Source organism: Nestor notabilis, unplaced genomic scaffold, assembly GCF_000696875.1.
Source record: "Nestor notabilis isolate BGI_N333 unplaced genomic scaffold, ASM69687v1 scaffold606, whole genome shotgun sequence".
NCBI classification, from domain to species: domain Eukaryota; kingdom Metazoa; phylum Chordata; class Aves; order Psittaciformes; family Psittacidae; genus Nestor; species Nestor notabilis.
Genome location: NW_009932132.1, coordinates 39,683 through 60,440, shown reverse-complemented (window position 1 = coordinate 60,440; position 20,758 = coordinate 39,683). Strand labels below are relative to the sequence as shown.

At 38.6% G+C, this 20,758-nt stretch overlaps 1 protein-coding gene across 1 annotated transcript in view; it reads left to right on the top strand.

Moving 5' to 3' along the window:
* Positions 1-20,758, top strand: part of TRPM6 (transient receptor potential cation channel, subfamily M, member 6) — a gene marked incomplete at its 5' end in the record, with an annotated part of 62,814 nt that overhangs the window by 12,865 nt on the left and 29,191 nt on the right. Inside the window, 13 exons of the mRNA XM_010016214.1 lie at positions 652-786; positions 1,304-1,357; positions 3,698-3,838; positions 5,602-5,712; positions 7,360-7,640; positions 8,672-8,900; positions 9,481-9,636; positions 12,301-12,435; positions 13,481-13,609; positions 15,642-15,893; positions 16,832-17,006; positions 18,600-18,714; positions 20,420-20,619. Of these exons, the coding sequence (XP_010014516.1) occupies positions 652-786; positions 1,304-1,357; positions 3,698-3,838; positions 5,602-5,712; positions 7,360-7,640; positions 8,672-8,900; positions 9,481-9,636; positions 12,301-12,435; positions 13,481-13,609; positions 15,642-15,893; positions 16,832-17,006; positions 18,600-18,714; positions 20,420-20,619 (2,113 nt within the window). The remainder of the gene's footprint in view (positions 1-651; positions 787-1,303; positions 1,358-3,697; positions 3,839-5,601; positions 5,713-7,359; positions 7,641-8,671; positions 8,901-9,480; positions 9,637-12,300; positions 12,436-13,480; positions 13,610-15,641; positions 15,894-16,831; positions 17,007-18,599; positions 18,715-20,419; positions 20,620-20,758) is intronic.

Sequence of the window (20,758 nt, the reverse complement as noted above, 5' to 3'; positions counted from 1 at the left end):
CCTAATTCTTCTCACCCCACTGCATTTTCTGTGCATATGTGTTCTGTAGGAATTCCTTCTATGGATTTTTGTGAACCTCCTATGTCCAATTCCTTTGCTATTTTGCATGTGGAAATCCTGCTGAGCTCTGTGGAAGTGCCGTGAGTAGAGTGCTTTCACCATTTGGACACTTGTAGGTAGAACTCTGCTTTGTGGTGTCTTTGAGAGAGTTTATCCTAATGCAGATTCTCTCTCATGTTTGAAAAGAAGTCTGCTTTAAAGAACTTCAAGTTCTATAGAAAGATCTTGAAATACAGTACCTTGAAATGGCTTTTGTCATATATCAAAAAAGAAAGGCTTCCCTCCACCTCCTGCATTATCATACATTAGCTTCTGAAGTGAATTAAAGAGTAGGGAATGTGTTATCAGAGTCTGGTTGTAAAGTTAGATTTGTAGAAGTCTCTACAGACTTTGGGTTTATGCAGACTCAGTTTTACTCCCACTCTCTGTTGGTTTTTTTACATAGATGGTTCCTCCAGCATGTTTTTCTTTTGTACTGTGCACACTTCAGATATATGTAAAGACAAATCAGGCTGTTCAGGAATGTTTTATTTATTTCCAAAAGAAGATAATAATTTTCTAAGCTTCTCCTTCATCTCCGTCCTTGTGGAGGTTGGTGCCTTGGAACAGGCAATGCTGGATGCTTTAGTGATGGACCGTGTGGATTTTGTGAAACTGTTAATAGAGCATGGAGTGAACATGCATCGTTTTCTTACCATATCTCGTTTGGAGGAACTCTACAATACAGTGAGTATTGGAAAACAGTGTACAACTTTAGATAAGAATGCCTAGAAAGAATGCTGTTTTGCTTAAAAGACTTGATAATGAGGCCACATTTTTAAGGAAAAAGAAAAAAACCCAAATAATGGGTTTTGAACATTTCTTATTATAATGTTGGATTTTTGGATCGGTGTCACAGTTTCTTATTTTAAATTTTTTGACATGAACCAGACAGATTACTCACCTGAAGCTCATGAGAAATATGATTTTAATCTGGTGTGTGATACATGCTTATCTTGCTGAAAATTATTTGTTGTTTAAGCAAAGTGATACCAACTTCTTTGTAGAATATGTCAAGATTTAAGATAGCAGAAGTATTGCAGATTGGTGTTGAAAAGTTTTTGAAGAGGTTTGTGGGGAGAATTCAAGTGGAGAGAGTTTGAATCACAGGAGCTTATTCTGAAGATCTTTTAGCTGACTTTATTTTACTGTATTGATTTTCTAATGTAGAGTGATGTTTGTTTACTGTCTTTTCACACCGCAGAAGCAAGGACCATCAAACCTACTTTTGCATCACCTAGTTCGAGATGTGAAACAGGTAATAGACATAGGGAAGTCTGGGGGGCAAAAATGGTAGCTTAGAACTTCAGTGTCCCTGGGCACACTACTATTAAGTAATACATGGGAATTTTAGGAGTAGAAGTGATGGGTTCATTACTATGCCTCTATATCTACTAAATGGTTTTATTTTCAACGCACTGATCCCCCTAAGCAATTAACTAGAATACTACTACTTAATGCTCCAAAGGGTCCTATACCTTTATTTCAAAGCCAGGCAGTTTGTGTAGATCAGATTCTCTTTCTGAAGTTACTAAAGTGACATTATCAAGTGATTGTACAAAACACATAGTGAATTAGTGCCGTAATTATGCTCATGCCTTTAAGGTTGTCTTTTTTTCCCCAAAGCTAAAAAAGGTCTTTCCTTGCTGAGCAGTAACAAAAAGATACTGTGACAAAAGAGTATTATTTTGATGTGCTGCATTGCCTAGGAGAACAGAAGGTGGCAGTGGATGACTACTGCATGGAGCACTGCCTCCATTAGTAATTTAGTAGCAGCTTTATTATTTAGCTACACAGTTAATTTATTTTGTGTTTCTGTTATCTATTTCACATCACAGCACTGCCTAGGAAGGGATGAGCTGTTCTTTTTTGCATCCAGTCTCCTTTGCAGAGATGTCTACATCCAAAACTAGAGTAATTGGCTAATTCTTTCCTGGGTATGAATGCTAAGATAAAATTATAAGTCAACTGTTTGCAGACGGTGGTCTCAAGTAGTGTGATTTCTAGTACGACTTTTCTTATTGTGGTTTGGTAGATAGGTGTAGGGTATTCTGGTCTCCATAGCAAGCTGTTTTCTGTATTTTCTCATTCTGATGAGCACATCTGAGGTCTTAAGTGATAGATCTGAAGGACGTCAGTGTTGAAAATGGATTGAACTTTTGCAGGCTGAGAAATATGTCTTTCTCACTGATACTGAAGTGATTTGCTCCTTGATATGACCCCTGTCCTAAACTCCGTGACCTGGTTACATATCAGGACACTCTGGGAAAACTCAGGTTGTGATCTAAAAACGGAAGCTTTTGGCACTTGAATTGAAATAGTGGAATATTCGTAGAAAATGGGTACACAATTTCAAAACTTTCTTTGCTGTTGGGTAAGCTAAACTCACCTGGGACCTGCAAGCAGGCTGAAAAGCCTTTTTTCACCTGAGCTACTGAAAGTATGAGTATATGTTCTGTGTATGGGTTGTGCAGTTGCAGTCATTAAATATGGTAACACAGTAGCCGGGCCAGTCAGCAGAGTGGTGTGGCTGTGGATTTCAGAGTATTTTCCCCATTATTGTTACCAGCTTTGCTGCTGCTACATTTGAATGGAGATACATGGCACTTTGTCCTGATGGCATCGAAAAATGCTTTTCAGAGCAGAGAAGTATCTACAAGTATAGGTAGTCAGAAATACTTCCCTAACTCTCAATGACAGAGCTGACAAGCTCTATCCTGTGAGATATGCTTTTGCCCCAATATGCTCAGCCTGTTGGTGCCTTCTGTTCCCAGGGCTGGGTGGCCTTAGCTGGCTGTACTGAGGCTTGCTACCAGTCTACTGAAAAAAATCTCAGTCTAATGAAGATAATGACTTTTCACAGTCTGAAAGACATACACAGTTAGGAATACATAGTGCCTCTGACTGCATCTGTGTACAAGCCCATTTTTCACTTCCAGGAATTGTGGTTTAAGGTTTTACCAAAGATCCTTAAAATCTGCACGAAAGATAATTTGTTTTTCAGAGAATTTGTCACAAACCTTGTATCTTGGAAGAACAATGCAGGTAAACTGAGAAACAGTGCTTTAAACAGAAGTGAGAGACTTAGAAGATACCACTAATACACATGTAGCTGCTGTCCTAGTTATCATGACAGTCTTGAGCCTCTATAAGAGATTACCAGTCTCCGGGAATTACTCTACAACATTAAATACATGCTTCAGCTGCTTCTTCCTTTTTAATTAAGGAACTAGTTTAATGGGCAAATCATACCATGATAGTTTTCTCTTTTTATAAGAAGAAGACTGTTGGTAATTAAGCTGAAGAACGATTACCCTTACTGTCGAATGCAGCTGGTCTTGTGAACATTGCAGTATACATCCCTGTGTGATGTGGGTGCAGTAGATGTCACACTTTTCAGGCTGAAAATGTGGAAATGCCTGCGTTCTCCCTCCTAGAGGACTTTCATATGCCTAGTGAATGTGTATGCTTTCCTGACAGAGGCAGGAGCTCTCAGTTGCATCTTTTTCCAGACTCGCCTCATAGTTATAGGGCTTTGACATGGTTGAATGATGCATATAATAGCATCATGAAATGAATGTGACATTTGGTGTTTCAGAATACTCTTTCTTTGGATTACAAGATATCACTGATTGATATTGGGCTGGTGATAGAATACCTCCTTGGTGGAGCTTACCGGAGCAGCTACACAAGGAAGCATTTCCGAATTCTCTACAATGACCTCTACAGAAAACACAAGGTAAATTCTCTGAAATGGCAACCAGTGTTCACCAAGAAAAGTCAAAATGTCATACCTGAAGCTAGTTCAGGTTGTCATTGTGGTTTGTGTTTTCAGATGAGCATCAGCTAAATATACGCCATGCTTGTCTGTTTTGTGACTTTCTTTGTCAGCTGTGGAGAGGTTGCAAGTAAAACAGGCAAATCGCTCCCCAAGCTACTCCAAGCCCCCCAAGACCACCAGTGATTGTTAAATTAACTATTCAGTAAATTTACCTTTGTGTCTGGTAGCCGGGTTGTGTTCTTGGTCTGTCATCCATCAATAAAGATCAGCAAGGATGAACCAACCACTGTTTTCCCTTTTACAAAGCAGTTGCATGTTTCTGCTCGTGCAGCTTGAATCATGTCGCAGAAATACTGAATTCAACAGGCATTGACCCAGACTTAGAGCATGCCAGCACAGCATAGTGAAGAGCAACATGGAGATCCCTGACCCTAGTTTTGAGCAAAGCTCTTACCTTTTAGAAGCAGTTCAGTGCTTGTGGTGCATCTTCCTGCCCAGGCCAGTGAGCTGTTTGCCTGGCAGAGATTTTTCCATGTTACACTGGTCACCACAGGGGAAGCCTCGTGCTGGATGTGCCAGGCTGCATCCAGAGGCTTTGTGCAGGCAGAGGGGTTGTACTTGGACATGCATGCCATTCTGCACCTTCTAGATGCTTAAGTTTTTCACCGTATGGCATAGCATTGTCCCATGCCTGCATATCAGTAGCATCACCTCTACAAACAAGGTGCCTCAGAACAACAGTGTGCAAACATACTAGCACTTAACTTTTCCCCATCAGCTTTCCAAAACCTGTAACTTGAAAACAGCTTAAACTTCTTAATAAATTAGTCGAGTAACATTGCCAACATCACAGAGGGAGCGGATTTACTGCATAAGAATTCTCTCCAATTGTCAGAGCAGAACTGGGCTTTGATTGAAGTACTTCCATATGTTGAAAAACAAACAACAAAAATCTCTTATCCCCATGTACTGCTTTCATGACTAATAGAAGAACTTCAGGGGGATCAGGGAAAATGGGAACAAATAATGAAAACTGTTCCTTGAAGTGAATAGAAACATAGAGACAGAGTTTCTGCATGTCACTGGCTTAATGCAATGCTTAAAAAGAGGTATTTGAGAAGTTGTAGTGTTCTTCACTGTATCCTCATGAAATATGACCTTAACAGGAATGGATTAAAGTCATATAATGTGATCATATAACTAGGAACTGCAGGGAAGAGTATTAGTGATTTAGGTCTTAAAATTCTTCCTTCTGAGTCAACACTGAACAAAATGCTCAGAGATGCTATATGTGCTGTTCTTCAGAGGAAATGGTCAGCAAAAAGTTCAGAGAACTTCTGTCTTTTAGAGAACTTGTGGCGCTTTTTGTGGTAGGCACTTGGAAGACCTTCCACGTTGGATGATTCCAATCTGGTGCAAGCCCTCTTGTTGTTGTAATTGGTGGACGCTATTGGGGAAATCAGTGTTTTGAATTCAGAGATTCAGAAATATATATATATTTTAAATTAGATATGAAACAGGGTATTTTTTCCTTGCTGGCATAATCTGCAGTGGTAGTTACAGCAATTGCTGACTCACTAGTCTTCAAATAACATCAGTTCCTACAGACACCGTTGCCATCAGAGATAAATCCAGGCAAACTTAATCTCTAATTTGCATTTCTTTCCTTGTGTTTTATGGTATGCTTTTGGATCTAGAGAGTGCTTTCCAGCTTTTCCCAGAGCCTGTCTCATTCACTTCATCAGAGTAATCAGTCGGGTAGCAGAATGGGATCTGCTGAAAGTACTTTGCATTCTCAGTTCTTCAGAACAGCACAGCCTTACAAATACAAGGTAATATAATCACTTATTGTAGACTTTGCTTATTACATATTAGGCTGCTACTAAATTTATTGAGAGATTTTAGACACATGCCAGTCAGGCTATTAGTTATCATAATTCTGCTTAAATTCCAGGGGAAGCAACGTTTTACTGTTTGCTGTTCATGAAGTATGTCTGGCAATTTTATTGGGGAAATCAAGCTCAGATGCTCCTTGTGATACTGTTTAACTTCCATCCATTTGTTTCTAAGGGGGTTTGTTCACTGAAATGTAGTATTACCAAATTTCTGAACATGTGGTGAAACATGTGGGTGAAAACTCTTCTTATTTGGAAGCAATGGTAGGAATTCTCTGACTTCCCTGATGTTTTCTCATGGTTTCTTATTAAAGTGCTACAGTAAGCTTGCTGTGCCAGGGAAGGTTTAGATTGGATATTAGGAAAAATTTCTGCACAGAAGGGCTGATCAGGCATTGGAACAGGCTTCCAGGGAAGTGGTGGAATCACTGTACCTGGAAGTGTTCAGAAACCATGTAAATGAGGCCCTCAGTGATATATGGTTTAGTGGTGGTCTTGGCAGCACTGGGGTAATTGGTTGGACTTGATGATCTTAAAGGTCTCTTCCAACTTAGTTGATTCTATGAATCTATATCTGGAAAATGGTGACAGAATATTTTCTTTCAGAGAAATAATGATAAAAGAGCAAAGATGGCCACATACATGTATGTGACAGACAAAACATAAAGTAGAATGAATTTAAATGGCTGTGCTGGAATTAGTCCAACTAATGCACCCATTATAGCACTGAGATACCTGACATATCACTAAGAATTTTTTTGCCTTTAATGGAGAAATATCCAGATATGAGTATATAGCAAGTTTACATTAAAAATATGGAAGACATTAAAAATCATCTTTAAGTATGACAAGTCATATAATCATAGAGTCATAGAATGGTTGGGGTTTCAAAGGACCTCAAGATCTCCTAGTTCCAACCCTCCTGCCATGGGCAGGGATAACTCGTACTAAACTATGTCGCCCAAGGCTCTGTCCAACCTGGCCTTGAACACCGCCAGGGTTGGAGCATTCACAACTTCCGTGGGCAACCCATTCCAGTGCCTCACCACCCTCACTGTAAAGAACTTCTTCCTTATATCTAATCTAAACTTCCCCTGTTTAAGTTTGAAGCCATTACCCCTTGTTCTACCACTACAGTCCCTAACAAAGAGTCCCTCCCCGGCATCCTTGTAGGCTTCGTGCAGCTACGGCTGAAGGTCTGCTATGAGGTCACCATGCAGCCTTCATGGCCCATTGTATATATTTCAATCTACTGATGGTTTTTTCTTCTATCATGACAAAAGTACAAGAAAAAAGTGAAGTGGGATCTTGGTAACATTGGATTTGGAAACTTCCCAACACCATGGAAGGGAAGGTTATAAATGACATTGGTACAAAGCAGGGAGTGTTTTTCCTCCACTAACGTTACCAGCTTCTTAGCATTGGTAATCTGAATGTGATCCTAGCTGTGGTTTATGATTTAAACATACATAATGATCAAATGCTTCTCTACTTGTAATTCAGACTTGCATGCATTTTTATTTATATGACTGTGAAGTTCAACCATTCACTGACATTCTCTTTTTTTGAAAAACAAATTTATAGGAAAGAACCACTGCTTTCCATAAGTGTAAGAAGAAATCAAAAGAGGGTATAAACTTCGCAGAGAACTATGAGTCATCTGGTTTTATATACCCCTATAATGACCTCCTGGTTTGGGCAGTACTAATGAAAAGGCAGAAGATGGCAATGTTCTTCTGGCAGCATGGCGAGGAAGCGATGGTCAAAGCTGTTGTGGCTTGTAAACTCTACAGGGCGATGGCACATGAAGCTAAACAGAGCAACATGGTGGATGACACTTCAGAAGAACTCAAGAAGTACTCGAAGTATGACTTCTCCCTTTGCTTCAGTTAATAATCTTCTGCAGTGCTTAGAATGGTTAGATATTTTTGTAGTCCACTAAGAGGTTGTAAGGTTAGTGGTGCCATGGACTATTGGGTGTAAAAGAAATACTTTCAGCTGCACTCTAGTCATATTATATAATGGAGCTAGATAGCAGTCTGGTCAAGAGTTAAAGGAAAGCTATTAGCATGTTACCTAGTAGCTTTTTTGAAAACTAAAATATAAGTGAGTAATGCATGCCTTACTGTTTGCTAAATGGTTGTGGAAGATGGAAATTTTCCTTATACCTTCCCTTCCAGTTCAACTTGCTAAAAAGCCATATGGCACATATATGTTGGACTTTTCAAACCTGTACCATGTGGTAATAACCTAACTAAAATTAGTGCTTAAATCCTGCTCAGTATAAGACTAAAGAAAAACGTATGCTGAAATAACTGAGTGCATTAAACATGAAGTAGACAAGAACTTTCTTAAAGTTTGTAGTTTCACTTTGTGTTTTCTGGTAGTTTTTCTTCTTAATGACGTTTTTTGCTTTGCAGCCATCATGCCTCAGAGTACAATAAGATGTGCTGTCTTGTTTTATATGTAGCTACAATGCTTAATTTAAAGGAAGATGTGTCTTCCTTGAGGAGTCTTCCCTACAGAGATGTTTAAAGGCTCAGTGTCAAAGAAGAGGCTTTTGCAACTGCATGCAATGTTTGCCCACAGTGGTAATGAATCTGTTGTTGAATGAAATACGCAGAACTTTCTAGGGACTGTTTTGATCGCTGAATGGGATCATGAACAAAATAAATAAAACTCCAGGAAACAGGATGACCCTAAATCTTGTGAATAGGTTTACTTCTGAAATTATTTTTCACTAGATATATTGATAAAACAAAATGGGAGAATGCATACCTATTGAGATTGTTAGCTGAATTTTAATTAATGGACTTCTTAAACCAATCTCTTTTAGCAGTGCTTCTGAGTTTCAGGGGATCCCTGTTGTATGAAATGTTAATTCTTTCTTCTCTAGGGAGTTCGGGCAACTTGCCTTAGATGTGCTGGAGAAAGCATTCAAACAAAATGAGCAGATGGCCATGAAGTTGCTGACCTATGAACTGAAAAACTGGAGCAACTCAACTTGCTTAAAACTAGCAGTGTCTGTGGGGCTGAGGCCTTTCGTGTCCCATACTTGCACACAGATGCTGCTGACTGATATGTGGATGGGACGCCTGAAGATGCGGAAGAACTCCTGGTTTAAGGTAGCATAAGTCTAGCTGTTCAGATGCTTCGTACGTGTCTTGTGGTTAAGAACATGTCTAATGCAGCTTCAGAGAGATGTGCTTAATCATTGTTTGGAATGTGCAGAGAAAAGAAAAAAAAAAGAGAAAAGAAAGGGAGGGAAAACAATACGTGCTTCTGGTTTACTTCTTTACAGAAGTATCTGCAGGATGACATTAGGAGAATGTATTTTTTGAGGGTATTTTTGCTGTTCCCATTGTCTCAGCACCCTTCAGTCACTCCCCACCTGCTCTCACTGCCCTGCTTTGCTGGTTCTCTGGCAAAGCTACTGATGGGAGGAATGCTCTCTGGACATAGGAACTGGTATCTAAAGTATCCCCAGATACCATGACACTCTTTAAAGCCACAAAACAGTCAAGAGCAACACATTAGTTTGGAGGCTGTAGGAGTGTGGTAAGGAGATTCCCTAGATCGGTGAGTCCTTCCCAGGCTAGGAGAATTTTCCTAGGTTTGTGCTGACACCACACAGGGCTGACTATGGTATGAGGTCTATGGTATCACTGCTAAATTGATTTCCTGAAACTCGTATATTTCTTTTAGGTCATTATGAGTATTCTCCTGCCTCCCACCATCTTGATGCTGGAGTTTAAAAGCAAGGCGGAAATGTCTCATGTACCTCAGTCTCAAGACTTCCACCAGTTCACATGGTATCATGGGGATCAGAGCCCAGTCAGCTCTAAAGATGCCTCATCTCTGGTTAGTCTGCATTTTTGTGTCAGGATCTCTGTTTACCATCGTATAAGCTTGAGAAGTGAGGAGAAGGTGACCAGCTGGAAATGTCAGGAACCAGTTCTCAAGAACTGTTTAATCCCTAGCTGGGGAGACTGAAGTGGCCTTGGACAAGTCACTTATCTCCTGGGTGTCACTTCTGTACTGGTCATAATGAGAAAATCCTTCCCAACCTCACAGAAATATAATAAGATTATAATTATCTGTCAGTTACACAGGTATTTTAGGGCACAGTCTATTCAAGCTGCAGATAAATACCTATGTAATGTTGTATATCAAATAATCAAAGAATGGTTTCATATCATAACAAAAAATCACATCCATACAATTCAATTCATATTGCCCAGTCAAGCTGTCCAAAGCAGGGAAACAGCAGAACTGAGGCAGTTCAGGTCCTGTCCTCTCAAACTCATTCCTTCCTCCTGCTCTTTCTGGTTAGCAGTCTCTGTCCCTCATCTCAGCACAGCCTCTCCCCCTCTCCATGGTTGTTCTTTGCTCTTAGTTTATCCTTGACGTTCTGTTTCCTGAATTAGATCATAGCCCTTCCAGAGGTGTAGCTCCTGCCCTCCTTGTTAAAAAACAGGGTATCTATCTCTACTTCTGCATCATTTGAGCCTAGCAGAGATGGCATTTAAAGCACAAGAGAGACTCTGTGCTTTTGGTTTAGTCACCTGAACAGAGTCCTGAAATACTCTGCTAGGACCTGTGGTTGTGCAAAAGTCCTTCTTAGGCCTGTCTCCTGTAGGGAGTCTCCAGGACAAGTCTTTGCCTTTAAAGATCTGAATTCCCCCAGACTTCTGCTAAGCAGAATTTCTTGTCCTTTCTTTTTCTTATTCTCCACAAAACATTCCTTGAACGGAAAATTTCCGGAAGTTTTCAGCCTGAGGTAGGCAGCAGACATGGAGAATTGCCATCCAAAAGGGTAAATGTTGGTGAGGTGCTGACCAGTGAAAGCAGGATTGTCAAGTGGTGAGAGTTGTCAGGCTATCTCTTTGCTCTGTTCTGCTTACCTTACAGCAGATAAGCTTGGGACCTCCTCAGTTAACTTTTAATTTGTGCAAAATAAAAAAGAGCTGATTGTTGTTGGGGGCTTTCACAGAAGCATGGTAGGCCTGCCAATGCCACACTTGTGCTTTTTTTTCCTGATGCAGAAAAATACTGGAAGCCATTATCTCCTCTTGTGCCTTTCTAATACAGTCAGTTCAAAATTGCTTTTTATGTGGTTAGGTAAAAGCTGTGATACAGAGGACAAGCCAGTTGTAATTTGCAGTACCCCTGGGGACTGATAGAAGGCAACACAGCAATGTGTGTAAGCATTTTTCTGACCTGCCTCAGACAGGGCTGCTTCCTTCCTGGGCTAGCAATAAGCTTAACTTACGTTTTTGTCTATTACAGATTGTTGTTTAAGATGAAAGGCCAAGCTATGGCATTTTCTTAAATACTCTTATATGAAATATAATAGAAAAATTATCAGACAATTTCAACAGTGTTCATGTGCCATATAGAGCATCATTCACACATAGTCATGAGTTTCAGTAACCTTCTGCAGCTGGAAATTGCACTCTTTCATGGGACAATTCTCTCCTTCACTGTGGAGGATCTGATGTTAATGGATTAGGATGATTCTGTTTATCAAATTCTCCAGTTTAGCACTTTTCTGAGTCTAATGAGATGAAAAACCCTCCAGTTTTCCCCTGACAAACCAAGGAAGTGTTAAGTAGTGTGGGTAACTATGTCACATAAAAAATGGTGTACTACAGATGTCTAGTACCAGTAAGTTTTAGCATTGATAATAGTCAAGGAATTTGGCCAGCATTGAAACAAAACCGAACAAGGCAGTTTGGTTCCCTCAGCCTTGCCCTGCTATTAGCTTTTTATAGTTTCCTCAGGCCTCCCTCCTTCATCTCTGAAAACTCCTTTAAGCATCTTACGGTTTTGTCACTTGCCCACTTCTGTGTGTCTTCGGCACTTCTTAGGCTTCAGCAGCAATCAGATATTCGTACTTTCAGAGTGGTACTCAGACAAGTGTCAAACTCTGAATACAGATTCAAGTGTGTTTGCCTTTTTTTTTACATTTTGTTTTACTGAAGGTAATAAAGAAGTTAACTGCATTTTTGTAGGCAGATCTTTGTAAGAGAGTACTTATTTCATTGTCATCTTCTAGTCAGGCATACACTATGTCAAAAATAGCAATTAGATTCTGTATTTAGAATTTTACTACCTTGACATTTTCTGTGCAACTGTGGAGTTCTAGCTAACACAGTTATGTCATACTGGAAGCTGTTATTCATCTGTATTTCACAGATGGGGAAAGTGAGACAGAGTGATTGACTTTGCTTAAGGACTGAAAGAAATGTGTGTCAGAAGCAGGAGTCATTTCAGGTCTGCTGACACCCAGTCTGCTGCCTGCAGTCATAAAGCAAACTCTAAATGAGTATTTATAGTGCAAAAGTGTGCATGTTGATTATTGCAGATGAGATGGTTGTAACCAGACAAAATCAAGTTACAGTAATGGTTTGTGTATTCAGAACAAAGCTTAAGCATCTGTGCCTGTCTTCTCTTTAACATGACACAACCTTTGCAATCGTAGACTGTGATTTCTTACTTTTATAATACTGTTTCCTTTTTAAGAAGGATTATGACGTGGAGAAGGTTGCTCAGAAGTCTGATGAAAGCCAAGTAGATGGTGGACAAGGAAACCTGCCTGGCACTAGGAAAATCTATGAGTTCTACAATGCACCAATTGTCAAGTTCTGGTTTCACACGGTTGGTCATCATGCTAGAACTTGCAATGCCAAAACCCTCCTTCAATCTTTCAAATACCGTTTAGTGTGACTTTTACTTTGTGTAGCACGGATTTGCAGCCACTTAGGGGTGGGAGTGGATGGGAAGACACTTGAATATTTCTCTCACAATTAAGTGAAAAGTTTTTCTGCTAAAATCATGCAGCTGCATTAAAAACACAACCAAAAATAACAAAAATAACCAAAAAAAAAAAAAAGGAACTAAAGAAAACCCCAAGCACAGCTTTTTTTTTACAGTGGTTAATTGCACATGTAGAGATAGATTTGAAGCTGGCCTTAAATACCTCACAGATATTAATTTCCCTTTCTTTAGGAGCTGCTTCTGAAGGAGTGAATATTAATCTATAGGAGACCATTTGCTATAGAGAAATATGCATTTATTAAATAAATTTTAATAGTTAACACTGTGTCAGTAGATCTTAGGATGTTTAAGATAAGGCTGCCTGTTGGGTCAGACCACTATGTACATATATAAACTGTTGCTTCTTTAACAGGGTGTGGCTAACTGCTTTATAACCTGTTAATCTAGTATCTCAGATACATTTATAACATGTTGTGATACCTTTAAAATATATGCTTTCCACCTGATATTGTTCTTCCTGTGTTTTGGAAGGCACTGATTAACCAGCGGTGATTCAATTAGAATGATTACTTGCTTCTGTAGAAGGTTAGGATAAAAAGCACACCACTGCCTTTGCATTCAAGTGGTGTGTACAGATAAAAAGAGTGTGTCTCATATATGGGTTTGGAGCCTAGGTGAACATATGCTGCAATAGTCCATCTTTTGCTCCCATTTTTCAGCACTAAAGCACCAATTTCCAAGTAATGTTTAAGTATATTCCCATAAAAAATACTTTGGAGAACTGGAGGAAAGATTTTGGGCTCAAAAATCTGAGAAGGACCCACTAGTTCGAAGCCATATAGTCAGACTAATTACCTGTTAATACATTTGCAGAAATCTGTTGGAGATTTTTGTGCATATGGATTGTATATGATGTGTTTTGTAGATGGCGTACATGGTTTTTCTCATGCTCTTCACTTACACTGTGTTGGTGAAGATGGAACCAAGACCAAGTGTGCAAGAGTGGCTTGTTATTATTTATATTTTCAGCACTGCTATTGAAAAAGTCAGGGAGGTAAGCTTTTCCATTCAGACTTTTCACCTATAGAGAATGTATTGTAAACCAGAGAGAAAAATAAGAATGGCAAATCCTCCATTCTTTTTGTAGAGAATTTAGCAGAGGAAAGAATTATACAGGACATTTATGTCTGAGAAGTCTTCTACTTGAAGACCAGTTCTTGAGTTTTGAAAATGCATCTTAAAATTTGTCCTTAAATCTCTATTGTTCAGTGAAAAGCCAGTGGAAAGATACAGGTTGCTTGAGAGTGATGGTGCTGAACTGAGATTTGGAGCCCCAGTGTAGGCACTTGTTTAATTTTTTTTTTGAAGTGGACCATTAGATTTCTTATAATGAATATGGAATTTGTCTCTAGATATTTACTCTGAATGCTGACATTGTTACCAATTAATAGGTGTTAATGTGTAGAATGATCTATGTCTCTTCATCAAGTCTAACTGACCCTTTAAAAGCGAAACTGGGGAAAAAAAAAACACCATCACCTTTTAATACTGGGTTCATTGAGGACGGAAAAATGACATTCCAATAAAAATTAACTTCAATTAATTGCAGTTGATTAAATCTGAGCTTCTGAACACAAATGCACTCCAAAACTGAGGTTGGAGACAAATGCAGCTGTGTATTTCCCACATTATTTTATCTTATTGAACATACCTTCACTGATTCAGCACATAGTAAACAACATTAGTGTGAATTATCTTCTGTATGATATTTTACATACTATACTTTTAGAGGAATAAAATGTAAAAAAGCAGTCAGTTCTAAGTGAAGGATGCTGTTACAACAGATTATTCAGAAGACTGTGGCATCAGTATGAGAGAGGTGAAGAACTTCAAGGGACAGCAGAAATGCTGGGTATGAAGCTTGGATAAACATACAAATTCTGTGTCTGCATGAGATAAACTTGAAAAAAATCAGCACAAGAATTGTCTAAATGAGTTAAAAAGCACTTTGGAAATCACTGTTGTGCTGTTGCATCATGTTGATGGTGGAGAGGTGGAAACATTAGCTCTTCTATACATTAACATTTATTGGAAACTTTGAAATTCATGTCTTCTACTTGATTTTCTTTGTACATGTACTAGTCCTGATCGGCTGGCAAACACTTTATAGGACACTGTGTCTTACACGTGCAGCTAATTAACTGCTGAGGGCCTTGTTATATATAGCTGCAAACCTCTATTTCTCTAGATTGTATCAACTAATTGTTAAAGCCTTAGGCCCTGATCCTGCAACTAGTTCCTCGTGTGAGTTAGTCCAGCTGAATTGAGTAGGTTCATTTGTTTACATTAATGTGTTCATATGCATAAATTCTTGCAAGATCAGGGTGTAACCTTTCAAAATCTCACCTTAGCTTGGAACTTATCAGTATGATCTTACATAGCACTGCGTAATTGGCTTCTCTTGTGTAATGTGCAGAGGTTTTATTTATGGTCTCTCAAAGATTCCACTTCACACTTTTGCTCAGTGAAGCTTAAAATCTCTTTGGGGCACCTCACAGTTCAAGGAGTGAACATTTCATTCTTCACCTTGCTAGTTGCCAGCACTCCATTTTTTAGCATGTCCTTGGTGGAGTATAAGGATCTTTCTTTATATTTTCAGTCTGAAATAAAAACATTAGTTATTTTCCCATCAGCAAGGTTAGGTTGGTACTTTCCATGACTTAGGGGCTTACAAAAGGGCTGTTGCAGGTCATGACCATTCCTTTAGAAAACACTTGTTAATTTATAATGATATATACACATAACAAGTCTATACTGGCTGCTCTTTTCTGCTGAGGAACCTGCTCTTTACAGAACAGGTTCAGGCTCAGAATCGTTCCTTAGGTGTGGCATACTTGAGCAATTATAAACTTTGGTTGGCAGTGAATGGCAATATGCAGTACGTGGGACTGCAAAAATTAAAAATAGAGGAAAAAACTACACATTCACAATTATCATAAAACTGCTCAGACAGAAAAGGTTAAAGAATGTATCTGTTATTTTAATGGAGTTTTGTTTTGTTCCCCTTTCCCTCCCATTCTACTCAGGTATTTATCTCAGAACCTGGAAAATTCCTCCAAAAAGTGAAGGTGTGGATTTATGAATACTGGAATTTTACTGATTCTATAGCTATCATCCTGTTTATGATTGGTTTTGGCTTGCGCTGGTCCAAACCGCCTGTTCAAACTGCAGGGAGGCTACTTTACTGCTTGGATATAATATTTTGGTATGCTCGACTCCTTGATCTTTTCGCTGTGAATCAGCATGCTGGCCCATACCTGACAATGATTGGGAAAATGGTAAGTATCATGCTTTGGAGAAATAGTTATGTAGTTAACGTAATGTGTACAGGTCGAAGTGACAGAAAAGAGTGATGGTCAAAGGAGAGGTCACCTAATTCACAGTGAACGTATTACCTGAAAATACCATGTCTTTTTGTACTTGTAAGTTGACCATAATCAGATCTCAGTTCTCTCTAATTTATTAATTATTTGAATTTATTCACAAAAGCCATTTTTTCTTAGATCCTTAGAGAAAGTTTGCATTTGAGTTGAGTTTCTGATCCAGCTTGATAATAGGAGAAAGAAAAATCATTGTCTCTTGCAGACAGGCTCACTACTATAGATAACTCCCCTAGCTCCCGGAAACTGTCTCATTATTATTTTACATTTTGATTCAAATAATTATATCCCATTTTAGCTGGCAAAATTTCTCTGAGATCAAAGTTAATCTTTTTCTCTCTTTTGGTATAAGAACTACTGCTGAACTGCAGCCTAATCTTGAGGGACATCTGCAGATTCCCACTGTAATTTCCCTCGGTTATTGGGAACTATCTTATTAATACTTTTATATTCTGCCTTGCATAGTAATTCCAATGCAGTGTTAGAAGGCAAAATAATTTTCACTGCTATTCCTTGATCTGAGTTTGGAGGAAATACCACTGAGGAAAAGCACCATCATAAGGTCTACATTTTTCAAGTCTTACTTAAGACCTTAAGAGGTACTTGAGAGGCAAGTAGAGCTTGTACCCTTCTTGGTCCAGGATGACTTTAACCTCTACAAAACACGTGGGTAATCCAGGCCATAGAAATAAAATATTTTTATTTCCTTTAGCATATTATTAGCCCTCTTTCTCTGTTGTGATTTGGAAAAGCAGTGTTTGATACTTTTCCTTAAAATGTATTTCCTTTACATATAATCAGCACAGCTAATTCTTTCATGCACACGTATCTTCCAGACAGCAAACATGTTCTATATTGTGGTCATGATGGCCATAGTCCTGTTGAGTTTTGGAGTGTCACGAAAGGCAATCCTTTCACCAGAAGAGCCTCCTTCTTGGACTCTGGCACGAGATATTGTATTTCAGCCTTACTGGATGATGTTTGGTGAGGTCTATGCTGGAGAAATAGATGGTAGGTAATTTTCACAGTACAGCTCAACACCTTGAATTTAATATGTGCGGAAACATACCTGCTTTGAGCTGCTAGAGTTTTGACTACATACGGAGTCCATTCTTTCTCAAACAATTTTGATTCCAGTATATACATGTCCTTAACGAGTAATACTGCATGAATAAAGGTGAGAATATTAGTTTCTTTGTTAAAAATAGAGATTAAGCTTTAAAACCTTCAACTTTAGCTTTTCAAATTAAGTATATTGTAAAGCTCAGAGAAAAGCACATAGGAACTAATATTAAGCTAGTTCATGGTCGGGGGATCTGGCAGTGAAATGAATTTCTAATTAGGCAAATCCAAAGCTGCTGATCTCTTGGAGGGAAGACTACAAAGTTGCCTTAAAGGAAGAAAGAATAAAGGGATAACAAAAAAAAGGAAAAATAAGAAAAAAAATATTTTTCATCAGAGTAAGAGTTATCTGGCATCATTCGAAAACAGATAAACCAGTTGAACACAGGAAAAACAGAACCAATGGTTATGGTTTTGACCTTGTCTTAGTAACAGAGAAGAACAGGCACTCCAGGAAGTATTTCAGAATTACAGAAGGAAGGCACTCTCATGCTGCTAAGTGACGGGTACAAGTAAAACCGTCCCTAAAATAGAAAAGTGGGTGTGCAAATAGATACATATATTTAAGACACATAGTTCAGCATAGACCTGATTCATTAACATCATTTTAGGTATTGCATCTATTATTATGTCTGAAAGAGTCACATTATGGCTATGTATTTTGATTATATAAGTCATAATTCTTCTAATGAAAGCACAGTGTTAAGTTTCACAGTTTAATGCATTTAATCAGTTATTAATGCTAAACCTTTGAATTTGACACTTCCCAAATAAAGCTATGATTTTTCTAATGACTCTTCATGCTGTGGAACATGTCCCAAATTTAGGGCTGCTGCCTTATAAATGTGTTTTAAAATTTTATTAAAGATCTAAAATTTGATTAAAAATCATAAAGACTGAAAAGTATTTTAACAATTTAAAAACTTTAAGAAGGATCCCTCAGTTTGAAGGATCCTTTGATTTGTTGCTTCATCTTATAGATATTAGTGGCCATATATCCTTTTGCACATGAGTACATGTGATCTTACTGAAGCTCTAAAGGACTAACACTCCATTACTAATAAAGTAGCCTTTGCGCTGTGTCCTTTCCACAGCAGAGTCAGTGAAATCTTTGCCACTTGCTTTAAAGATCAGAGATTTGGATTTCAATTCACTTGAGTGTGTGCCATCTCCAAAATACATTTCAGCTGCATCATTTTCCCCTTAACAGAAAGTCAGGGTGACTGGCATAAGAACTCGTATCTATCAAATGGTGTCTATAGCTTCTGAACTGCAATGGAAGCTATGGAGCAGTAGTATCACAAAGAGGTCTCGAATCTCCTGTAAGTGGAGATAGACATTGTAGTCAGAAAATTAATAATGTATCTCTGTGAAAGTAATGAGGACCATTCTGTTTCTTGGAGCAAAAGAAGAGCACATGCCATTGCTGTGCTTTGCTCTGATTTCCATTCTAATCATGCTCTGTATGTTCTTCACTTTCAGTCTGTGAAACCAATGAAGACTGTCCTCCTGGCTCCTTCCTTACGCCATTCCTCCAGGCTGTCTACCTCTTTGTGCAGTACATTATCATGGTCAACTTGCTGATTGCTTTCTTTAAGTAGGTACCATGGTAAATTGATACCAAAGCAAAAGCAACTAATAGATGTTCTGCCAACACTTCCGCAAAAACTTTTCACCAAAAATGCCCCAGCAGGGGGCATGTTGATGGTGTTTGTTACCCCATCTTCCGTGAGAGTAAGCTAAATAAAAAAACCACAGTGGAAGCAAGAGGGTGGGAGGAACGGGATGGTGAGCAGACACCTACATTGTTTTGCCATTTAAACAGAATCTGACTCTCTGAAAGTGGACAACAAGCTGGCAAACAAGCAGCATTAATTCAACTCCAGATTAGTTTGTCCTTTGTTCCTGAAAGTTGTATTTGTTGTGCTGAAAGTGTCTTGGGCTATCCTGTTCATCATAGCATAGCCCAAGATTTCAACTGGCAGGTAGATGGAGAAGGTATTCAAGGGAAGAGAATAATGACTTTGTAGGACCATGCTCTTCCTTTAGGAAATAATTTGAAAATTCCTCTTATATGGTGCAAGTTGATGTGTTCTAGACTGAAATCTAAATATAGTGGTTTTATCTCTTTTTTAATGTCTGCTGTCAGAGTAGGAGGGGTCTTTATAGTAATTTTATAGTAATTCATATTACATTATAGTAATTTGTCAGTGTCTTTATAGTAATTCTAACCTTTCAAGTTTTAACAGGGAAATCCGTGTAGTGGATCAAGTTCTGTAAAATACTAGTAAAGAGTGGTCTAACCCAAGGAGTTAATTATTTTTTCCTAGAGTTCTATTTCTGGTGAAGAAAAAGTCAGCTGTAGGTTAAAAAAAATTTCAAATGGAGAAATGTAGTGATTAATATTCAAGAAAAATGAATGATCAAAACTAATTGTATTCCCACTTCCAATTAGAAATCCCTTTCCTGAAATTGTGGCAAGGCATAATTTATTTTTTTTTTAATATGCAGCTGTGAAATTATAAGTTGAATTATTTCTAGATTTAAACCTTCAGCAATGATGATATTAAATCTTCTGCTTAGTGATTTGATTGTTCCAGAAGTGGGACCAAAAATAGGTATGAGCAATATATTTAATTATGCTCCCAGAAGCAAAGCTCATGTTTGTGTGATTATATACTGGGTGCGTACCATGACGGTGCAACTGAAGTTGCAGAGCCTGCGACCACAAAGTTGCTTTCCTGTACATGGATTTATGATAGTAGATACGGAAAACTATTCAGTGCAACAACAGTCATGTTTAGTAATATCATGGCTCCAAAGAGTACCCTGCAGAAGAATTGTTTGTCAAGCTGCCTGTTGCAGCAAGTGTTTTGTTTAGGGGGATTGCACAGAACTGTTTTATTAGTACTCTTCCCTTAGCCTGACTTCTACATTTAATCTAGTCCAAAGAGACAGACAATGTTGAATTCTCAGCTAGGCTATGTATTAATGTTTAAATAATCTGGCTGAGATTTCAAAGCCACTTCAGGGATATTTTTTGCCCAGTTCCTATTAATGTGAGTGGGAATTGGATCTCCAAATCCGTTAGGCAGCTTTGAAGATCTCATTCTCAGTGCAGTAGCTCCAGGCACATGCTGCTGCTGTGTTAAATGAAAGTTGCTAAGCTGATTTACCTCACTGGAGGGATGGGACTTTTCTTCAGTGTCAAATTAGATCTGTAGACAAACATCTTGTGCTCTATTGGGAGTATTCCTCGCAGGAGTGTTTCACCCTTCTTTCCGCTCTATCTCTCTTCTCAGTAATGTTTATTTTGATTTGAAATCCATATCAAATAAGCTCTGGAAGTACAACCGGTACCGCTACATTATGACCTACCATGAGAAGCCATGGCTGCCTCCACCATTTATCCTTCTGAGCCACATTGGACTTCTGATAAACTGCATCTTCCACCATCAGCCTCCAAATGAGCTGGATCAAGAGGAAGGCGATGTTGGACTAAGTAAGCAGAGCTAAGCTGGCGACCAAAAAAAATAGTTCATGAGGAATGTTTTGCCAGCCTCCCATCACTTCGTAGTTCGGTTTGTCAATGAGAAAAAAAAAAAGATTCTCTGGGTAGGAGGCTGTTTTTATTTGCAAAA